The 22,500-nt window shown below is 59.2% G+C and overlaps 1 protein-coding gene across 1 annotated transcript in view; it reads left to right on the top strand.

Annotated features, from left to right (window-relative positions):
* The window catches only part of ELMO1 (engulfment and cell motility 1), a 249,632-nt gene that overhangs the window by 9,700 nt on the left and 217,432 nt on the right, over nucleotides 1-22,500 (top strand). Inside the window, 1 exon segment of the mRNA XM_056804107.1 lies at nucleotides 20,175-20,300. Within this exon segment, the coding sequence (XP_056660085.1) occupies nucleotides 20,223-20,300 (78 nt within the window). The 5' untranslated portion in view covers nucleotides 20,175-20,222.

Raw genomic sequence — 22,500 nt, 5'->3', positions numbered from 1 at the left:
TCTGCATCATTGGGCCATGTGGAGGGGAAGTAAGGAAGGCCGCTGTCCTGTCGGGCACATCCCTTGTGGGCGGCGAGCCCCGAGAGGGCCGGGCCGCGGTCTTGGACGAGGGGCTGAGATCGGTGCCAGTGGAGGGAATGACCACGCTGACGGTCCCCGAGATCGTTTGGGGCTAAAGCGATAACCGTCTCTGTGGAAGAATGATTCACCGAGGGAGGAGCTCAGTGGGGCTGATGAAAGAGCACACGCAGACGGAGAGGCGCTTGCCGTGCCCGTATTGGGAAGCCGCGCTCCAGAGCAGTCATCGTGGCTGTTCTCTGCTCCGGAGAGATCTGGAAGAGATCATGGATCAACGGAATGGGGTAGATAATCCGGAAGAAGAAGCAAAGGCGCCCAAGGGCCCGTGCTGGACAGGCGCAGGGTTCTGAGGCACTGCAAAAGGGAGAAATTCATCCAAAGGGGCCCCTTTTGGTCTAAAGAGAACTGATTTTGTTTCTGGCCGGGTCCTTGGAGACCATCTTCGATAACGCACTCCAGGGCCCTTCCTGCCCTCCAGGAGCTGTGGAGATGGCCAGGAAGTGGGGAGGGGAAGCGGCTAAATGGTGGTCAGTGGAGAGCGGCCACAGGCAGGAGCCTGGCTTGGCTTTCAGTAGACTCCCTGAGGGCAGGCAAGGCTGTCCCTGCTGTCCTGTATCTTCTATCTCGTGTGGCTCAGCCTAGTCCAGGGAGAAAAGGGATTGGAGCCACCAGATGCTATCCTAGATCGAGACAGAGAGGGCTCTCTCTGGGCAGACTGGCGAGAGGGAGGAGGGGCCTTCAGACCTGGAGGATTATGTGAGCAAAGGCAAGAACGGGGCTTGTATGCCCGAGGAGAGGTGGTTGTAGACTTGGGAAGGAAGGACTACACCAAAATTCCACCCCAGGCACATAGGCTTATGACCCTGAGCAAGTCACTTCCCCCCATGAGCCTCGGTTTCTTCCTCTGTAAAATGGGGATGATGACAGCACCTCCTTCAAATCAGAGAACAAAAAGTACTTTACAAACGTTAAAATGCTCTATAGATGTGAACTATCATCACCATCGGTATTCCTCTTGTTGTCATGGTGATGGGAGGCAGGAAATAAAATCGAATAGGTAGGATGGATGGAGATTATGGAGGGCCTTGGAGAGCACCTGCCTGACTTCCCTTGGACCTCCTTTAGTGCCCAGTATTCTGGCCGAGAGGGGCAGAGGAAATGGTACTGCATGGAGTGGAAAATGGCTTGGCCATTGGGATAGGGAGATTTTGGGGGTCCCCGGGAAGGAAGAAAACACCAGCTCCCAGAATTCCTGCAGTTCTTGGGTTCTGGCTGCCCCGGCCATGGGCAATCAGGAGATAAACAAAGGGTATCGGCAGTCAAGGGAAGCTTCCTAGGGCGCAGGGAGCTAGCCTAGGCTGGGCCGTCAGTTGACTGCTTCTCTTGCCCTCCCTTAGAAAGTCTTGGAGGATTTTTGCTCTTAGTGTCAAGATAATTGTTTGTCTGCCCCTTTGCCACTCTTCTGGCCTTAAATGGAGCCCAGACATGGAGAGAGTCTCAAAGCAAATACAAAGGCGAAGATAATTGTTGGGTGGGTCCTGCCCAAAGGTGGAGGAGGGGATCAGACTTTCCCAAACCTCCTTGGCTTGAGTGGTGCAGCTTTTTAGTGGGGGAGAACCTGCACATTTTCGTTTTGGCTTGGCCTTGGGGAGGCGCCATTTTGAAGAGTTCTGGTCTTCTTCCCTTCCAATGTCATTTCCTGATGTACAAGGAAGTCCACAGTGAAGGCAAACGTTCCTTTTTCCTAGGCTGTCTGTCTCCCCCTCTTCTTGAGGCTCTTCTTGAATTAGAATCTGAACCCTGTTGCTTGGGTTGGTGGAAACAGGATCCTAGTCTGGAGGGGACCGTGTGAGCGGTGGTTAGTTTCATGAGGAAAATACTGTAAATGTTAAGAAGCCAAGCAGTCTGCGCCGGGGCTTTGGGTCCTGATATTATTCCATAAAAAGCCTCGGTTGGGGCGGTGCTGTGGGGTCGCATAGCTTTGCAATATAAAGCTGGTAACAGTTTTCTCATTTCTGAAATAGGATACTTTGACTACAGGCTTCAATTCGATCCAGTTCCTAACTCATCCTCCTCATTTATTTTTCAGCGAGCAGCCCAGATCTTCCTGGAAAGATTCTTTGTTTCTCCCTGTCTAGGCTATCAGGCTAACAAGTAACAAGTCACAGTTACAGGGTGGATGTCGATGGCTCTGCCTAACCTAATACGAGGTCATTGCTCCATGACCAGTCCCTGATGTGCTCAGTTCCAAGCTGATGGGCTCTAACAAGGATATCACAGTTATAGGGTGGATGTCGATGGCTCTGCCTAACCTGCCATTAAGCACACTCACAGGACCTGAGCCCTTTGCTTCTCATTCCCTATGTGACCTCGAGCAAGTCATTTCTCTTTCTTGGGCCTCAGTGTCCCCATCTGTAAATGCACCCTCAAGGCCCTTTTCTCCTAGATCTCTGTGATCTATCCTTATGGAATCTATTTCCTCACTTGTAAAGCCATAGTACCAAATTGGCCAGGCCATTGTGATGATAACAGGAGAAACATGAAAGTTAGCTGAAGTCAGCTCTTCCCGTGGCTTTCAGGGTCATCATGTGTCAAGAAGCCTCTCTCCTCACTGGACGTTTATAAAAACTTGGGCAAGAACGGAGAGGACGGAAATAAGGAAAAACACTGTGGACCACATGGTGCCTGGCACATAGTAGGGGCTTGGTGCACACAGATTGATTGCACGTAAGAAATGAAGTATTAATCCCACTCCCTGCTTTTGCAACATTCCCCGCCACACACCCCATTTCTCCTAGTTATAGGAGTTGAAAGGGCCCCTCTATCTCCTCCTGTAGCGCCCCCTCCAATGCAGGGCAGGAATCACAAGCCATTCAGTACCCTGAAAGACGGACATTTTGCCTCTGCTTGGGACCCTTGAGGAATGTGGATGGTCTCTCACAGCATCCTTTTCTTTTCCACATGGTTTTGGGGTATTTCTAATTGTTTTCTTCCCCTGAGACTTGGCTCCCTGTTCATTTCACCCATTGCTCCTGGTCACGTCCTCTGAATTCTCCTTCTACAGGGCAGCTCCCTGACGATCTGAGGTCCCCGAGTTCCTCCCTCCCTCCCTCTCTTCCTCCCTACGTCGCTACCCCCAGAGCCACCAAACTGTGGCCAAAGGCTTTCCTTGGGGGCCCAGGAAGCCTGGCAGGCCTGTCCCCCAGCCACAGCGAGTTCATTTGCCTAGGCGAAGCACCCAGCGAAGAGAAGTGGCTAAAAATAGGAGAGCCCAAGAGGCTAATTTGACTTAGTGAGAGAAAAGGAGAAGTGCTAAGCCCTGACCAGACTCTGAGCAGCCTCTTGGCCTGCCAGACACCCCAGGGAGGTGCTGGGAAGGAAGTGAGGGGACGGGGCTGGTCCCAGATTGGCCAGCAGTGAATTCAGGTGCCCCTGCAAGGCTGATGTCTGTTATAGTCTGATAATGTTGGATTCAGGTGAGCTGAGTTTGAGTCCTGGCTGAGACATTGACTAGCTGACGGACCCCAAACATATCCGTTAACCTCTCTGGGCCTCAGTTTACTTATCTGTAAAATAGGGAACTTAGCCTAAACCCTCTCCAAATCCTAAGATCCGAAAGGCCAAAGTCAAAGGACTTTCCCAGGTTTGGAGATGGGGGTTAGCTCAAGGAAGGGGGAACTTACCCTGGCCCAGCGGCCCCAGGCACGTTAACTGATGACCCGGGCACTGGCTGGTGAGCAGGGCACACCCAGAACAGAAGAGCCTCCCTCTGGGCCCGAGCGTCTCAGTTTCTTTACTTCCTGGACTCCCCTTTCCCGGGTGTGCCCTGGCCTTGGTGCTAGGCTGGGGAGAGGAGGAGGGCATGGCCAGAGGCAGCCCCCTCTGGCTCCCCTCCCTGCCCAACCAGCCAGGCTCAGACAGTCTTGGGGTGCTTCAGTTCCCAGCCAGCTTGGGGCAGAGGCTCCTTCCTTTCTGGGAAGCCAGGGGCCCCCGGAGGGCGAGATCGGAGCTCCTCCAGCAGGGAGAGCCCTTCCCCTCCCTCGCTGCGCCTGTTGAATTCAGAGCGCCGGGGGCCATGGTGGCTAGAGTCCTGGGACTGGAATCGGGAACTCCCACCTTCAGATCTGGCTGCTGAAACGTAGTAGCGGTCGCCTTGACCAAGCCATTTCACTGCTCTTAGCCTCCGTCTCCTGGGGGGAGACAGGGAATAGTGGGGCCTCGTCACCAGGGGCGTCCCAGGAGCTACTTGTAGTGGACGGTGCCAACTGCAGCATGCTCAGAAAACTGGTTACTGTCATCCTTCTCCTCAGGGCAAGAGAGTCTCCAGCCAGGAAGGCCTCTAGACCCTGATTGGCTGTGTGACCCTAGGCGAGTCACTTTACCTGTAAACCGGGGATGAGAATAGCAGCGGGGCTCCCAGGGCCCGGCACCCCCTAGGTCCAAGTCTTCGTGACCCCGTTGGGGGCTAAAGACCCTGGAGTGGTTTGCCATTTCCTTCTCCACTCATCGGGCGGCATCGTCCCTGCTTCCCTCTCAGACTAGTTGGCAAGTCCGTGCTCGACGGAGGGTCTTCCCGGCTCCCAGGGCACCATTCGCCACCACGCCACGTGACTGCCTGGGCTGGAGCCATTTTGAGGACCCCGGGCCGAGCAGAGCCGGGAGACCCTCCCCCTTTCCTGCCAGCCCCCGGGGCTTTCATGCAGGCCCTGGGTTCCAATCCCTTCACCCCTCCCGGTGGGGGAACCTCCAAAGGCCCAGAGCCGGCAGGGACCCCCACAGGCTCCCCGACAAAGGAGCCTCCGGTCGGCTCGGCGCTCCCTGTGGACGGGGAGCTCCCCACCTCTGGCAGAATCTCAGCGGCTCCTGCCAGGGCCCAAGCAGGGATGGATGGCCTGTCTGCGTGGGGGTCTGGGAGGGGGACTCGCTGGACCAGAATGGTGGCTTTTCTCTGAGGAATGAGAGCGAGGACGGACGCATTGTGAAAGGGCCTTTGTTATCCCTTTGGCCTCTGTGTGCTGCCTGGGCCCAGGAGGGCAGGAGCACCGCCGAGTGGGGGAGGAGAAAGGGGGGCAGGAATGGCATCATGGGAAAGCAGGGCAGGTGGGGGCCTTCCCTTTCCTCTGGCCATGGGCTTCCCACCTGTTCCTGCCTGGCCTCTGCGGTTCCCTTCCAACGGTGGGAGGCTGGTCCCTGGATTCCCTGGGGGGCCTGAAGAGCTCCCTCGGGCCAGGGGCAGGGCCTGCCCCCCCCCAGCTGTGGAGGGGACTACGGGGCCTCCCCTGGGAGGCAGGGCCTGGGGCTCCGGGTGATCGCTGGGCATCCCCAGAGAGGGGCTGCAGATCTCTTGCCTATGACAGCTGTGTAAGTGGCTCTGGACCGAGGCAGTGCCTGGGGTCCCCCCCCCCCCCCCAGCCACAGAGGACCCCGCAGGGCAGGCCCTCAGCATCCTCTATTGTGGGGAATGTTTGTGGCAAATTTGATATGGAGAAAAGCCCAGCTGGAAGGCATTTGAGAAGGAGAGAGGATGGGAAGGGGCCTCCCGTCCAGGCGCAGCAGGCCCCTATTCGGTGCCAGAACAAAGCCAAGCGGCGCCCACATTTGTGGTGTGCCCACTGGGTGTGCCCACTGGGTGCCGCCGCTGGCACCACGGGCGAGGCTCTGTTTTACCCGACAAATTGTTCCTCCAGGCCTGGGAGGGACCTCGGCTTGCGTCAAGCCCACCACCCTGGTTTTTGCAGATGAGGGGGCAGGCCCAGGCCTCCCAGGGGAGCTTGGAAGCTGCCCTCGCACCCTGTTCTTTCAAGGCCTGGCAGAGGTAGAACCTTCGCCGCTGCCGCCATCTTGCCTCTCAGGCCGGGGGGTCAAGGTCTCGTTGGCATCCCTGCCAGGGAGAGCAGGCGTGTGCCCTGGGCCAAGCAGAAGGGCGACGGCCCTGGAGAAAACAGGTCAAACCTTGCGTGGGATTTCCCGACGCTGCCCTGCTTCTGCTGAGCTGGCGGGTTGGGGCTGCTTTATTTTGGACTCGGGCTGGGTGGGGGCTTTGGAATGCCGTCTGGAGGCAGAGTTGGAGCAGCATCGCCTGAGGGGCCACCGGGGACCGGAATGAGGGAGCCCCCTCGGCCTGGCCACCCGCGAAAGCTGGACATGGGCCTTTCTGTTTGGGACCGGCTGTCTCAGACGTCCGAGGCTGGGCACTGAGGTCTTTGGGGTGATTGAGGCCCAGAAGATGGCTCCTCTTAATCACCTGAAGCGCCCCTAGACCAGCCGACAAGCATGCTGGCCAGTGGGGGGGGACAGCACCCCTAGAGGGCTGGCTTTGGCTCCCCAAAGCGATGCCTCCCACCCAATGTCGTGATGCGTGTTTGGGGATGTTGGAGTGAATTGAGAGGAAACGGTCACTCCCTGTGCCGCGAGAATGCTCTCACATCTCTCTCAGCCCCTTTGCCCGGCCCCTCAGGCCAGCCTGTTCCAACAGGAACCTCCCCCCCCCAGGGCTGGGGAATGGGGAGGCAGAGGGGATAAGGCTCACAACTCTCAGGTTCCATGCGGAAGAGGAAAAGGAAGCAGTCAGGGTGGCCCCTGGTGCGGCTAGCGAGCATCCCATGGAGGTGGAGAGAAGCCCTCCCCCCTCCCCCCCCCCATGCCAGACTAGGGCTTGGGCCATCCTGCTAAGCTGACAATATGGTGGCCATGTGTTTCCCTAGGACACTTCCTGCTTCTCTGAGCCCTCCAGGGAGGACCATCTGTTCCCCCTTTTCTCCCCTGTCACCTCCTTTGAGCTGTGCAAGGCCAGCCCTCAGGCTCGCCCACCCTCCGCAGGGCACCGATGATGCCTTCCACAGAGCCCAGCAATGGGACGTGGCCATTGTCAGCCCCCCAAATCTCCTAGAAGCCTTGTCTGAGCCAAGGAAGGTCTCCGTTCAAATCCACCTTGGATACCATAATTAGGTTCAAGGGCAAGACTTGGCCTCAGTTTCCCCTTTTAGAAAACTTGCCCCATTTGGAACTATGCCCAAAGGGCTCTAAAAGACTGTCTGCCCTTTGATCCAGCCATGCCACTGCTGGTTTTGTATCCTAAAGAGTTAATAAGGGAAAAGAGTTGTACAAAAGTATTTATAGCCATGTTCTTTGTGCTGGCAAAATATTGGAAAATGAGGGGATGCCCTTTGACTGGGGAATGGCTGAACACACTGTGGTATATGACAGTGATGGAATACTATTGTGCTGTAAGAAATGATAAATCGATGAATTTCTATATGAACTGGAAAGATCTCCATGAACTGATGCAAAGAGAAAGGAGCAGAACCAGGAGAACATCGTACACAGAGACGGATACATTGTAGCAATGTCTCTGCTTGCACAATGCAATGACCCAGAACAGTTCCAAGGGACTCATGAGAAAGAATGTATCCACATCCAGAGAAAGAACTGTGGGAGCGGAAACAGAAGAAAACCAACTGCTTGACCACATGGGTTAATGGGGGATGTAAACTCTGAGGCTTAGAGTGTAAGCAATCACCCTGGTGCAAATATCAATAATATGGAAATAGGTCTTGATCAATGACACTGTAAAACCCAGTGGAATTGCATGTCGGCTATGGAAGGGGGATGGGGGGAGAGGAGGGAAAGAACATGTAACCATAGAAAAACATTCTAAATTAATTAATTAAACAATTTTTTTCAAGTAAAAAAAAGGAAACCTGTCCCACTGACCTCATAGGGTTGTCAAAGGTTTCTATAGGATCATGAATAGAGAGTTTTAAGCTTTAACTCTTTCTTGTTGTTATTATTACTATTCTACTTCCACAGGCAAGAACCTTAATGTTCCTGTGACTCAGTGTTCTTATCTGTAAAATGGCAGTGATGTCCTTTGGTGTGGGTTCAAGTGAGATCCTGAATGTACAGTAAAGCCTTTTACAAATTTAAATCGGGGAATAAATGCCACCTATTCTTCCCAAGCTGGCATAGGCTGGGTGGTGATGGAGGAGAAGGTGGGACCTCTACCAGTGCCTGAGGGAGACTTCTGTTTTATGGGTTTATTTTTAAATGTTTTTAAACCCTTTCCTTCTGTCTTAGAATCTATATTAAGTATCGGTTCCAAGCAGGAGAGCAAGGAGGGCCAGGCCATTGGGATGAAGTGACTTGTCTGGGGTTCCACAACTACAAAGTGTCTGAGGTCACATTTGAACCCAGGACCCCCATCTGCAGGCGTGGCTCCCTGTCCATGGAACCACCTCGCTGCCTGCCATGGGATACTATTTTCAAAGCACTCTCTGAGCCTCCACTGCTAGAGGGACGGCCTCTCCTATATGGGGGTGCTGCCGTGCCGAGTCCTGACTCCGATTCTGTTCAGGGTGGAGGCACGAGCGCCACGGAGGCTTGCCACGTGGCACAGGTGGCACGGAGCTGATGTGGTAGAGAGCCCCCTGGCATCCCGGAAGCCCCCCAGGCCGAGGCCCTTGGGGAAAGCTGTTCAGGACGCTCTTGGCCCGCGTCTGGGTTGAGGACGGGTGCCCAAGGATAGGCGGGGAACACTGCTGGGGAAGCCCCATACCCGAGGGTGCATGTGCGGGTGTTGTAGAATCCTCCTCGGTGGGCGTCCTTCAAAGCTCAGCTCAACTAATGAATCAACACATTTGCCAGAGGGTGATTGTGTGCCAGGCGGCCCCCTGCCAGGTCCTGGGGCGACAGAGCCAACGTGAGGGGCTCCTGTTCTAATGGGGGGATGGCGAGTGCATGCATGGAAACAGGCCGCCCCGAGACCAGGCACCGGACTGAGAGGCCCCAGGGATGGGGGTGAGCCGCCTCTTCCTGTTGTGACAAGGAAATCACTTTAAAAGACTGATATTTCCTTGTCACATTGTGGCGACCACGAAGGGACTCTAGAGCATGTGTGGGGACGCCGCACCGTGGCTCGTGGCCAGCGCAGGGCTTGATCCAGAGTGCAGGGGGGAGGGAGTGCCCAGAGAGGCTGAGGAAGCCAGGAGCCGTCGTGGCTGTTCGATTTTAGAGGGACCCAACAGGGGAACCCGGATCCAGTGGAAGGAAGAGCCCGAGCTCTGTTTGAGGGATGGAGCGCCGGGGAGAGCCTGCTGTGGAAGCTTAAGCCTGCGGCTTCTCATTGCTGGTGTGGCCTCAGCATCAGGGTGCACCGGACGGAAGACCTGCTCTGGGCCTGGCCTGCGGGGAAGGGGGTGCGCAGTGCCGGGGCTGCTGGGAACCCCCGAACGGGAACGCCCTGTGTGAGGGCTGCAGAGCTCTGGGTGGGGTCAGCGTCCTCCACTGCTCTGACATGTGTGAGTGGGGCGAGGGCCCCCCGGGGCCTGGGACCACCCGCACCTGCATTGGCACCGGCACCCGCACCAGCACCTGCATTGGCACCGGCACCCGCACCGGCACCCACATTGGCACCCACACCCGCACCTGCATTGGCACCAGCACCTGCACCAGCGCCTGCATTGGCACCTGCACCCGCACCTGCACCCGCACCGGCACCGGCACCCACACCCGCACCGGCACCAGCACCGGCACCCACACCCGCACCTGCATTGGCACCCACACCCGCACCAGCACCCACACCCGCACCTGCACCTGCATTGGCACCCACACCCGCACTGGCACCCGCACCTGCATTGGCACCCACACCCGCACCAGCACCGGCACCCACACCCGCACCTGCACCGGCACCCACACCCGCACCTGCACCTGCATTGGCACCCACACCCGCACCAGCACCGGCACCCACACCCGCACCTGCACCTGCATTGGCACCCACACCCGCACCAGCACCGGCACCCACACCCGCACCTGCACCTGCATTGGCACCCACACCCGCACCTGCATTGGCACCCACACCCGCACTGGCACCAGCACCGGCACCCACACCCGCACCAGCACCCACACCCGCACCTGCATTGGCACCCACACCCGCACCAGCACCGGCACCCACACCCGCACCTGCACCTGCATTGGCACCCACACCCGCACCTGCATTGGCACCCACACCCGCACTGGCACCAGCACCGGCACCCACACCCACACCGGCACCCACACTCGCACCGGCACCCACACCCGCACCAGCACCGGCACCCACACCCACACCTGCACCCACACGCCCGGCCTTTGCGCAGATTCGTCGGCTCGTTCAGCTCTCGGGAATGCCGGTGCCACACCGACGAGAGCGGAGCCCCCCCGTTTGGGATGTGGGCAGTGAACGGCTCGGAGCTCCTCCTCCCGGCCGCGCTCTCCGGGCAGCTTCCCCCCGGCGGGCCGGCCGGGCTCCCCTTCGCCGGGGTCTGTGTTCGGCGCCCCGGAGAGCGGAGGGTTCCGGCCGCTTCCCGCTGAGCTCCCGGGACTCCGAGTGGACGCGCTGGCCCGACGCGCTCAGGGTGTCGGGGGGACGCGCCTCCCCTTCCATTGTGCCTTCCTCGGCCTGCCCCGGCTCCCCGGGGACGCTCAGCGAGGGCGGCAGATGGCCGAGCTCAGGCCGAGGCCGGAGATTGTATTTCCAGCAGCAACAGAGGCCCAGACCGGGTCGTGGCTGCGGCCGTCGGGGGGTCGATGCCCCCCTCTTGAGAAGGGCTCCCACTGGGACGCGAGGAGGGTCCGCTGCCCCGCGTGGCCGGGGCACCCTGCTAGCTCGGCCACTTGGCAGCGTGAAGGTGGAAGAGGCCTTTGGGGAGGAGGGACCAGGTGGAGGAGCCTGGGAGATGGGGCCTGCCTTGGCCGCCCAGGAGAAAGGAAGAACAGGGCCTTCGGGCCTGGCCTCGGGGCTTTGGGGAAGCTCTGCCACCAGGCTGGCTGCTGGGATTTCCTGGCGCTCCCAGATGAGCGCATCAGAGGGAAGCAGCTTTCCCGCCTGCTCTGGGGTGCCCGGAAGCCTGGCCGGAGCTCCCCGGAAGTCTTCTCCCAGAGGCCCTTTCCCTGTGGGAGACCCCAAATGGCACCGCTTCCTCCGGTGTTGTTCCTTTCGCTTATTTCCAGGGGCCGCCTGGGAGGACCTCCTGCCGGATGCAGCCCCGTCGGCCTTCTGTCATTGGGGGGATGGGGGACCGCCTTTGCAAGGAGGGGAGCCAGTGGGGGCGCAGGGACGTGACTGACTGTCCTAGAAGCCAAGTGGGCAAAGCAGAGGAGGCCGGGCGGCGCCAGGGCTCTGCTCCTGGCCAGGCACACATTCCGTGGGAACTTGGGTTTCAGGGCCCCTCTGGGGGCGCCGAGCCTCGAGCCCTCGGCCTGCCTCCCCTCTGAAGTCCAGGCAGAAGCTCACACCGATGCCAAGAAAAAGAGGGTCCCCCGGGAGAGGGGAGCAGAGAAGGGGCTGCGGGTGCCCGGGCACGGGGGAGACTGGACTTGGGCGGCACCCCAAGTCTCCGGCCCTGGCACGAAGGACTCCCCATTTCACCACCCAGAGACGGAGAGTGACGGACTGGCTGGGGGGGTCCTGCTCCCTCCGCACTGTCCCCTCCCTCTCCCGTCCATCCCGTCCAGCATGAGGCGGGTGACCTTGGACGGCGCCCTCATCCGGTCCCGGGGGCGCCCCCCCCCCCATCAACACGCCTTGGGCTCTTCTCTTCTGCCCTGCTGCTAGGTGTAGACCCTGGCTCGGGGGCGTCCAGTTGGCACCTACTGTGTGCTCAGTGCCGGGCCAGGAGGGCCTGAGGGAAGCCCTGGGGAGGGGGGCCCGGCGGGAGCCCAGGCAGCGGGCAGGGGGCGAAGAGGAGGGGGACGGGTGGCACGGGGGGAAGCACCGAGGCCAGCTTCCGCCCAGGCCGGGCCTTCTTTCCTTTCGGGGACCGAGTTTTCCCTGGATGGGGCGGAGGAAGGGGGGCCGGAGAAGGACGCCGCAGCCTCCTGTGGGCCTGGCCTTGGGCCCTCCCTGGTCGCCGGACGCCCACTGATCACACCAGGAGAAAAGGGAAAAGGGGGATGGGGGGCCTTCCCGCCTCGGGCCCCAGAGACCTCTCTGGGGCCCCCCTGCCAAAGGGGATCCCCACCACCTGGGGAGGGCCCCCCACTCTTTCACAAAGGAGAACACGGGGGGGGGGGGGGCTGAGCCCGGCCCAGACCCTTTGGCCCCTCTGAGGTCCTTCACAAAACTCGGGGGGGTGGAGGCCAGGGACTCCCCCGAGGTCACACAGCAGGTACAAGGCAGCAGAGGTGCCATTTGAACCCAAACCCTCTGGCTCCTGGTCCACGTTCTGCTTCCTGGCTTTTCCCCAAGTGCTTTCCCAGCCACAGCTCTGTGGGGGATGGGTACAGAGGGTGCGCCCATTTCCCAGGTTAGGAAACTGAGTCTCCCGGAGGTGGTCTGGGTCCAGCCCGGCCTTGAAGCCAGGCCCTGGCCATGAGGCCTTTGCTCTGGCAGCCCGGCAATGGCGTCCTAGCGCTGTGCGGTGGGCAGAGGGCACGGGATGTTCTGTGCCGGCAGGAAGCGGATGACATGCTGTAATCTGGTTTCCTGGGGTAGCTGCTGGGGGGGGGGGGGCGGTCGTCCCTCGGTAGCACATTGTCTTCTTATCCACAGATTGGAAGTGCAGCCTGGCCGGGGGGGGGTGGGGGGGGCTGATTTCCTGTGCTTGGGGCTCCCTCTGGGCCTCCCCAATAAAACAGGAAAAGGAAACCGGAAGGAGAGCAGAGATGGGGCCGAGCTTGAAAATCCCGAACTGCCGCCGAGGGGGGAGACCCAGCAGCTCCCGGGGCTCCGCCCCCTCTCTGGAGCAGCCCAGCCTCGCCTCCCCGGCCAGGGCTCCTCCGCTTCCCCTCAGAGGTGCTGGGTTTGGGCAGCCCCTGGGTGACGAGGCCCCAGCCTGCTCCTGCCACTGTCTTAGAAGCAGGACCAGGGATGCCCGTCGTGGAGCCACGACTCCCTGCCGGGGGCTGCCACAGGCCGTCTGGGCTGCAGCCGAGGTCTGAGGAAGCCGGCAGACCCAGGAGGATCCGGGTTCTGATCCGGCCCGCAAGGCCCGGCGTGCTCGCCTGCACCGAGGCAGAGACAGCAGCCGGGACAGGCTGGCCTTTTCCAGGTGTCCCTTAGGAGTGTCCTGGGCAGGCCGAGGGGGCGTCTGCTTGTGGACACGCACGGGCTGGGCAGGCGGGAGGGGAAGGCGTCTCCGATCTCCAGATGGAGGAGACCCAGAGACCGTCCTGTGCAGCCCCCATTGTATGGATGAGAAGACTGAGGTCTACACGAGTAAACACACGGAGCAAAGCTCCAAAGGATTGGGAACCAGGTTCTCCCCAGGCAGCGGAGAAGGTCTGCCTTAAGTCTGTGGGACGCCTCTTGTAGGAGCCAGTTTTTATTTTTTTAAGCTATTTTATTTCACCGATTCCACATAACCACGATTATGCACATACGTTGTCAGGAGTCCTGAGATCCACGCTATCTCCTTCCCTCCCGGTCCCAGAGACGGTGAGCCGTCCGATCCGGGCTGTACATGTCCGATCATGCCAAGCACACGCCAGAGCGGCGTTGTCTGAGAGAAAACTCATTTAAAGCCCCCAACCCAATAAACTAAAGGGTAGAGCCATCTGCTTTGATCTGCATGTGACTTCCATGGCTTTCTATGATGGCGGGTTGGGGGGGGAGAGCCAGAGGGGAGGGAGAAAGAGACAGAGGGAGAGACAGAGAGAGAGACAGAGGGGGGAGAGAGACAGAGGGAGAGACAGAGAGAGAGACAGAGGGAGGAGAGAGAGATGGGGGGGGAGATAGAGGGGGGAGAGAGACAGAGAGGGAGGAGAGAGACAGAGGGGGGGAGACAGAGGGGGAGAGAGACAGGGAGAGAGAGACAGAGGGAGAGAGAGACAGAGAGAGAGACAGAGGGAGGAGAGAGAGACGGGGGGGGGGGAGAGATAGAGGGGGGAGAGAGAGACAGAGAGGGAGGAGAGAGACAGAGGGGGGAGAGAGAGAGATGGGGGAGGGCACGACAGAGAGAGAGAGAGCCCTCATCCTTTGTCTGAAGTCCCCCAGACTTGGCCTGGATCATTGTATTGTGAGAGCAGCAAAGTCTTCCATGGTTGATCCCCATCGAATGTTGCTGTTCCTGGGCACAGTGTTCTACTGGTTCTGCTCATTTCACTCTCAGCAGTCCATGTGGGTCCTTCTAGCTCTTTCTCAGGTCACCCCACTTTCCAATTCTTACAGCATGAGTATTCCATCACCATTATATTCCAGAATTTGTTCAGCTACTCCCCAGTGGATAGATTTCCCCTCAGTTTCCAGTTCTTTGCCACCACAAAAAGGTGCTTAAATATTTCTTTACAAACAGATCCTTCCCTCTTTTATTTCATTTCTTTGGGATACAGACCCAGTAGTGATATGACCAGATTAAAGCGTCTGCATAGTTTTAGAGCCCTTTGGGCATAGCTCCAAATTGCTCTCCACATTGGCTGGATCAGTTCACAAGTCCACCAACAATGCATTAATGCCACATTCTCTCCAACATTTATCATTTTCCTTTACTGTCTCATTAGCCAATTTGATAGGTGTGAGGTAGAACCTCAGTATTGTTTTTATTAGTATTTTTCTAATCACAAGTAATCTTAGAACATGTTTTAGTAGAAATATTGATGGCTTTGAGTTCTTTATCTGAAAACTGCTTGTTAATTAGGGAATGGCTTGATGAATTGGATTTTGTTCTCTAGATTTGAGAAATGAGATCTTTATCAGAGAAATTTGCTACAAAAAGTTTTCTCCCACTTTGTTGCTTCCCTTCTAATCTTGGTTGCATTGGTTTTGTTTGTACAAAATCTTTTTAATTTAACATAGCTGAAGTTAATAAATTTTCCATCTTCAAATGTTCTCTGTCTATTGTTTGGTCACATCTCCATGGATGATGGGTAAATTATTCTGTTTCCCTAATCTGCTTATGGCCTCACCCTTTGTGTCTAACTCATACCCATTTTGACCTTATCTTGGGATAGGGTGGGAGGTGTTGCTCCATCCCTAGTTTCTGCCATGCTGTTTTCCAGTTTCCCCAGCCATTGGTACAAACCAGTGAGTTTTCATCCCCAAAGCTGGACTCTTTGGGTTTATCCCACACTGGCTTGCTGCAGTCATTCACCCCTTCTCTAGTTGTCTGAGCGGGTAGCAGATTGTTTTGATGGATGATGCTTCAGAATACAGCTTGAGATCCAGCCAGATCCATGAATTCCTTTGATATTCTTGATCTTTTGTTCTTCCTGTGAAGACTGGATCTGGCTCTCCCCAGAGTGTTACACTGAAGGTACTTAGCTCTTCCCTGATTGTGAATACTAAGTTGTAGCCCTTGTCCATTTTTAGATTAAGTATGAAGATCTGCCCATTTAGATCTAATCACCCAAAGTGCAAATATCCCACATAATCATGAGGTGGGAGGTCTGTGCGCTGGCGGATGAGGAATCAGAACCAACGGACTGCCTTTGGGCAGTGCTAGAGCAGAGCATCAGCTGGGATTGGTAGCTGTAGAATTAGGGAAAGGCACAGGAAGTGAGACAAGAGAAAATGTCTTCAGAAGGAGCTGTTACTTCCTGTAAGATTCTGGATGCTTTTGGGTTGAGGCTGGTGAAGAGGGGCAGAAAGGTCTGCTGACTGGACTGACACGAGGCGAGTGAAAAGGCCGACTCCCTTTCCCTTGGCTTTTCTGGAGGCCTCAGCCTCTGGACAGGCCCACCATCTTGAGACGCCTTTCCCTTGGCGGGGACCTCTGAACTCCTGCCTGGCTCAAGAGGGTCTCTCTCTCTCTTTCCTCTCTTTCTTTCTTCTAACATAAGATCCATTCGGACTTTAGAATGCATTTGGGATTTAGCCATTAAATTCCTGGCCACCAAACTCTTAAAGAATCAAGTCCAACCCTTTAAAAATAGCCCTTTTCCTCTTCCATTCCAGATGAACTTTGTTATTCTTTTCCTCGGAGGTCTGCTTGGTATGGGCTGAATAGGTAAATAGCGAGGTAGCCTTGTCATTGCTACTGTATTGGCTCGGCCTATCCATGAGCAATGAACGGCTTTTCTGTGGTTTAGATCTCCTTTTATTTGTGTGAAAAGTGGTTTGTGGTCTGTTCTTAGAATTCCCTCTTGGCAAAGAGATCCCAAAGTATTTTCTACTGTCTGGAGGGCTTTTCCCTGGAATTTCGCCGTCTGGGGCTGGATGTAGCTGCAAGTATCAGAAATGCTGAGATTTGTGTGGGATTCTTTCCCATCCTGCAGCTTTGCTAGTCATGATTTCGGCCAGCATTTGGGCTGCTTCTCTGGGATTCTCCAAGTTCCCTCTTCCGGGTTCCCTCAGGGCCCCTCATTAGGAGTCAATATTGGGCATTGTTTGGAGGGCAGAAGGGCTCCGCCCTGAGGCCAATTCGAACCCAGGACCTCCCAGGAGGAGGCCTCCCCCTGGGCCAAAGGCAAGGGCAGATGCCAGAGGAGATCGGCTGTGCCCTGGCCGCCATCTTGGCCTGGGGGAGAGGCGGCCTTTCCATACTGGTTTGCCCCCATCCCTGCTTTCTCCTGGGCTTCCTCCAGCCCCCGGGGTCCCCCCTTCCCCGCTGCTGAGCCCTGACTTTGTTTGCAGCTCGGGGCTCCCACAAAGGCCTGCTGTCGGCCCTCGCAGAGGCATGACTGTCCAGGGGGCTGGCAGGCGGGACACAGAGCCCTTTATTGGGCGGAGAAATGGGTCTCTGGATTTCTGTCAGCAGTCCGGAGAGGAGCGCATGAAAGGGCCCTCAGAGCTCGCCTCCAGGTCCCGCCTCCGGGGCGCCACTGCGGCCAGCTGCATGGAAGGAGAGCCACTGAGCCCCGGTGCCTGTTCCTTGGCCCTCGGCCTCCAGGGCCACCTCTGGGCTCTGGGCCTTTGTCCCGGCCGGATCCCTGCCTGGGATGCCGTCCCTTCTCGCCTCCCAGAATGCCCTTCACCTTGAAGGCTCCCCTTGGGCGTTCGGGCCAGCCCAGGTTCCCGGAAGCCTCTCAGGGCCCTCCTCCCGCCACCCCCTCCCCCCACGGAGGCGCGCCTAAGGCTTGTTCTCCTCCCCCCTCCAGGTCCGCCTGGCCCGGGAGGGAGCCGCCCTGGGGGCTCTCTCCCCGTCCCCCCCTTGGGGGAGCTCCGCCACGCCCCTCCCCCAGGCTCAGGCGGAGGCCTCTGCCCGAGGCTCAGGTGCTGCAGGCTCCGAGGGTTTTTTTTAGCCCGGAAAGCGGTTGCCATGGAAAAAGCTTCAGGCAGGCCCGGTTCCCGGCTGGCCTCATTCCCTCATTCGCTCGGGCGCGCGCGCGCACGCACGCACGCACGCACGCACGCGAGGGGGCCGGAGTCCCTGCTGGGAGCCGGCCCCCAGCAGCTGCTCAGGTGAGCTCCCGCCGGCCGCGCAGCCCGGGGGAGCAGGGCAGGGGCGCCCCCGGCACCGTCCCAGGGGAGGCATCCGTGGTGCTGGATAAAGTTTCGGGCGCTGCCCCCGGGGGCTGCCGGGAAGGGTGTAGCGCCGCCACAGACAGGACAAGGCCAAGCCCCTTCCAGCTAGTCGGTCCAAGAGGCATGACTTGAACCCCGAGCCAGCCGCCCCCCTTGAGGCCTGGCCATTCCGGGAGCTCCAGCCCCGCCCCTTCTCAGGACCGCTGCTGGCTAAAGCGGGAGGGGCCGGCCGTGGGGGACGGCTCTTGGCCAGGTCACTCAGCTACAATGGTCAGACTGGAACCCAGCACCACCGCTCTCTGCCCAGCGCAAGCTGGTTCCTTTTCCCACCGGAGCTCCATCGGTTTTCTGATCTGTCTGCCCGGAGCCCCTGGTTTGGCCTTCTGGGCTGATTCCAGGTGGCCGCCCTCCCTCCCAGCTTCGGGGGCTCCCCGTGGCCTCTGTAGGGGCCTGAGGAGGAAGAGGCAGCCGCCCTGCCCCACGGAGGAGCTGCCGGACTTTGGCCTCCTCTCCTTCCTCTCTACACCCTGCCCTGCCTGCTTTCCCACCTCCAAGCCTTTGCCCAGGCCTCGTAGAGCCGCATTTCCTTCAGGGCTCTGCGGGCACCATCTTCTTCGGAAGCCTTTCCCAATGGCCTGGGGGCGGCCCGTCTGAGGAATCTTTCATCGGGGGCCTTGTGCCTAGGCCAGGGTTGTGCCTTTGGGGGTGAGCTGGATGGGGCACGGGCTCTGTGCTAGGGCAGCCGGGGTGCAGGCTGGGGAGGCCCAGCTGAACCCAGATTCCAGAAGACCCGAGTTCAAATCCCTCCTGCCTTCGTCAGCCTCTTTCCTCACTTGTAAAATGGGCTCCCGATGGCCCCCCGCATGCACGAGAGCTTGATTTTTTGGGGTCACAAGCCAGATTGTCAGAGAGGTTAGGGCGTGTTGTGGGGGGCTGGGAATAGGCGAGGGGGAGTCGCGGGAAGTGCTGCTTTGGCCCGAGGGGAGGCCAGAGACGGCCACGCTCTGACCCGCTTCCGCCCAGCCGGGAGGCTGTCTGGATCCTGTTCTGGCTCCGAGTCCGGCGTCTCCCTCCCGCGTGTAAGCTGACACTTTCTGGGGCTCCCCATGACCGCGGGTTAGGGGCCCCCCACAGGGGACGAGAGTCCAGAACGAGGGTCGGGAGACAAGTGAGGGCCGGCCGGGCGTCGGGAGCACGAATCCCCCCAAGGCTGCCGCCATTCTGCAAAGGGGCCAGCCCCCCTCCCCCACTAGCAGTGCCAGCTGGGAGGAGACACCCCCCCCCCCCCCGTGACTCCCCCCACTGGGCCCAGAAGGCAGAGCCAGGAAGATCCGAGTTCCAATCCGGCCTCAGATCCTGGCAGGTCACTTAACCTCCACCTGCCTCCGCTGGTGCCACTGTCAAGGGGGATCCTAGTAGGGCCGCCCCTCCAAGGTGGGTGTGGGGCAGCTACAAGCCCTGGCACGGTGCCCGGCACCCGTAAGCGCCAGCTACTTCTTGTGTCCCAGTCTGGTCCTGGGAGTAGTTCCTGTTCTGAGCTCCTCCTGTCCGGGGCTCAGGCGGCCCCAGTGCACCCTGCAGCCCTGCCGGGACCGGAGCCGCCAGGAAGAGACGTCCGGGGCAAAGCAGCAGAGGCTTCTGGGAGTGGGAGTGGGAGACAGAGACCTCCTAAAGCCTTCCCTTCCCTCCCAACATCCTGGTTGCCGGGGTGCTCTCCCTCTCCTGTGTCTGTGTCTGTCTGTGTCTCTGTCACACCCACTCACACATGTACACACTCACACTCTCAATCACACAGATACACTCTAACATACCCACCCTAACATACACACTCACATATACACTCTCACACTCACACATACTCTAACATACACACGCACTCATACATGCACACACTCACTCAATCACACTCACATATATACACTCACACATTCTAACATACACACACACACTCACACACTCATATACACACTCACACATGCACACACACTCACATATATACACTCACATTCTAACACACACACTCACACACATGCACACACACTCACATGCACACACACTCACATATATACACTCACATTCTAACATGCACACTCACACGCACACACTCACTCACGTGCACACACTCCCTCTCAATCACACTCACAGATATACACTCACACACTCTAACATACACACTCACACACACTCAGACACTCACATATACACACTCACACACATGCACACGCACACTCACAGATATACACTCACACACTCACATATACACACTCACACACATGCACACACACTCACATGCACACACACTCACATATATACACTCACACATTCTAACATGCACACTCACACACACACTCACATATACACACTCACACACATGCACACACTCACTCACGTGCACACACTCCCTCTCAATCACACTCACAGATATACACTCACACACTCACATATACACACTCACACACATGCACACACACACTCACACACACACACACCCCTCCATTAGACAGGCCCCATTTCCTGGCCAGGCCTGACTTCCTGGGCAATCTGTCCTTCCTGGCCGGACGCGCTGCCCCAGCAGGCTCGGGAGGCCCTGGGTGGGTGCCCCGGGCTCTGGCCGGGGGGCCGGCGGCGTTGGGGTGGGGCTGGCGTGGGAGCCACAAAACAGGAAGTGAGGGCGGCAGCAGCAGCAGGCGTCATCGCTCTCTCTGTTTTCTTCCATTGTTCGCAGCCGGGAGCCGGGGAGCCAGGTGGCTTCGAGAGGCTGGTCGGCGCAGAGATGCCGCCCCCCGCAGACATCGTGAAGGTGGCCATCGAGTGCCCGGGGGCCTTCCCCAAGCTCATGGAGATCGACCAGGTGAGTGGCGCAGGCTCGGCTCCCCGAGGGCCGTGGGCAGCCGCCGGAGGGAGCCCGGGGCCTGGGGGCTCGGCGTCGGCCGCCTGGGCGTCCTGTTCTGGGCTGCTTCTGTCCGGCTCCCGGACTCACTCGGTGGAGCCTTCGGAGCTCGGAGCCTGCAGCGGGCCGGCCTGGCTCGGGCCCGTCTCTTCAGACGGCCACGCGGCACGCCGGGGGCCCTGAGGGCACGGGTTGTGGGTGCCGATCCTGCCTCGGCCGTCTTGGGAAGGCCCCCCGCTTTCCTGCCTCGGTGGTCCCTTCTCTAAAACGGGCCGACGGCCCCCAAGGCGGCTCGTGCCCCGGCTCTGACCCAGATCTCTGCTCTCGGGAGGGACTTTCCTGGCTCTCTGCTAGACCACACGGTCTGCCTCACAGGGAATTCCCCCGGGCTGAGGGACTCCGGCCCAGGCGCCTCCTCCAGCCCCGCCTCCACTGCCTGGTGCCTTCGAGGCTGGGGGCTCCCCTTCACGGCGGGCCTCCAACTCTGCCCCCTGCCCAGCTCTGACTTTCTGGGCTCTGCCCTTAGGGATTTGGGGAGCCCAAGTGGGGCCGGCCGAGGAACCAGAAACCCCAAGGTGGGGCTGAGCATGGAGAGAAGAGGGGGCTCGTCCCAGGAGGGGGGCTCTCAGCGGGGGGGCCAGTGCAGCCTCTGGCCTCGGGGGGCTCTGTGGGGCCATCAGTGCAGCCTCTGGCCTTGGGGGGCTCTGGGGGGCCATCAGTGCAGCCTCTGGCCTTGGGGGCTCTGTGGGGCCATCAGTGCAGCCTCTGGCCTTGGGGGCTCTGTGGGGCCATCAGTGCAGCCTCTGGCCTTGGGGGGCTCTGGGGAGCCTCAGTGCAGCCTCTGGCCTTGGGGGGCTCTGGGGGGCCATCAGTGCAGCCTCTGGCCTTGGGGGCTCTGTGGGGCCATCAGTGCAGCCTCTGGCCTTGGGGGGCTCTGGGGGGCCTCAGTGTAGCCTCTGGCCTTGGGGGGCTCTGGGGAGCCTCAGTGCAGCCTCTGGCCTTGGGGGGCTCTTGGGGGGATCTGGGGGGCCACGGTAGCCAGGACCCTCCTTCTCCACAACAAGGAGGTTTTCCCAGCAGGGTGGGCGTCCTGTCTGACATTAGGGAGGAGACGCTTGTTCGGGGACCCCCAGGAGGCTCCCGCCTCGTCTCGGGGGCCGTCACCTCCGGACTCCCTGGCCAGAGCCCTGGAGCCGGTCTGAGTGAGGCCGCTGGGGCAGGGGCCTGACTACGCCGGCCTTCGTCCGCCTCTTCCTCAGGAGACTCCTGGCGCCTCCGATGGCCGCTTCTCCCACGGACGGGTCTTCCCGGCGCCACGGGAGGGTGGAGGCTGGCCGCGGCGTCTCCTGGGCTAGCGTGTGGCCGGACGGGGCAGAGGCAGGAGGAGCGCCCGGGCATGGCGACGCTCGAGCCGTCATTCGGCAGGAAGCGGCCCCCTGGCACGCCTGGGTCTCGCCCGGAGTAGCCCCGTCCCGGGCTCCAGCCTTCTCTGCCCCACCGAGTGGCTGCTTAAACCTCGTCTTCCGTCTTAGACGCGGGCCTGGGTCTTGGCTCCAAGGCTCAAGAGTGGGACGGGCTGGACCGTGGAGGGTAAGTGACCTGCCCAGGGTCACCCTGCTCGGAAGCGTCTGAGGCCAGATTGGAACCCAGGACCGTCCGCGGAGCTCTCAGAAGCAGGAAGCTGGCCCAGGGCGAGCTGGGGGAGGGCCCAGCCTTGCTTGGACGCTCATTTTAGCAGCACTTTTGCCTGTGAGGCCCCGGCGTGTAGCCTGGAGGGCTGGTGCCTGCCTGCAGGGAGCTTCTGTTCCAATGGAGGAGGAGGAAGAGGAAGAGGAAGAGGAGGAGGAGGAAGAGGAGGAAGAGGAGAAAGAGGAGGAGGAAGAGGAGGAGGAGGAGAAAGAGGAGGAGGAGGAGGAGGAAGAGGAGAAAGAGGAAGAGGAGGAAGAGGAGAAGGAAGAGGAAGAGGAAGAGGAGGAGGAAGAGGAAGAGGAGAAAGAGGAGGAGGAGGAAGAGGAAGAGGAGGAGAAAGAGGAGGAGGAGGAGGAGGAGGAAGAGGAGGAGGAGGAGGAGGAGGAAGAGGAGGAGGAGGAGGAGGAAGAGGAGGAGGAAGAGGAGGAAGAGGAAGAGGAGGAGGAGGTGGCGCTCTGGAAGGGCTGGACAG

Source organism: Monodelphis domestica, chromosome 7 (genome assembly GCF_027887165.1).
Source record: "Monodelphis domestica isolate mMonDom1 chromosome 7, mMonDom1.pri, whole genome shotgun sequence".
In the NCBI taxonomy this organism is placed as follows: Eukaryota; Metazoa; Chordata; class Mammalia; order Didelphimorphia; family Didelphidae; genus Monodelphis; species Monodelphis domestica.
The sequence above is the reverse complement of the archived record's forward strand: the minus strand, read 5'-3'. Positions and strand labels throughout refer to the sequence as shown.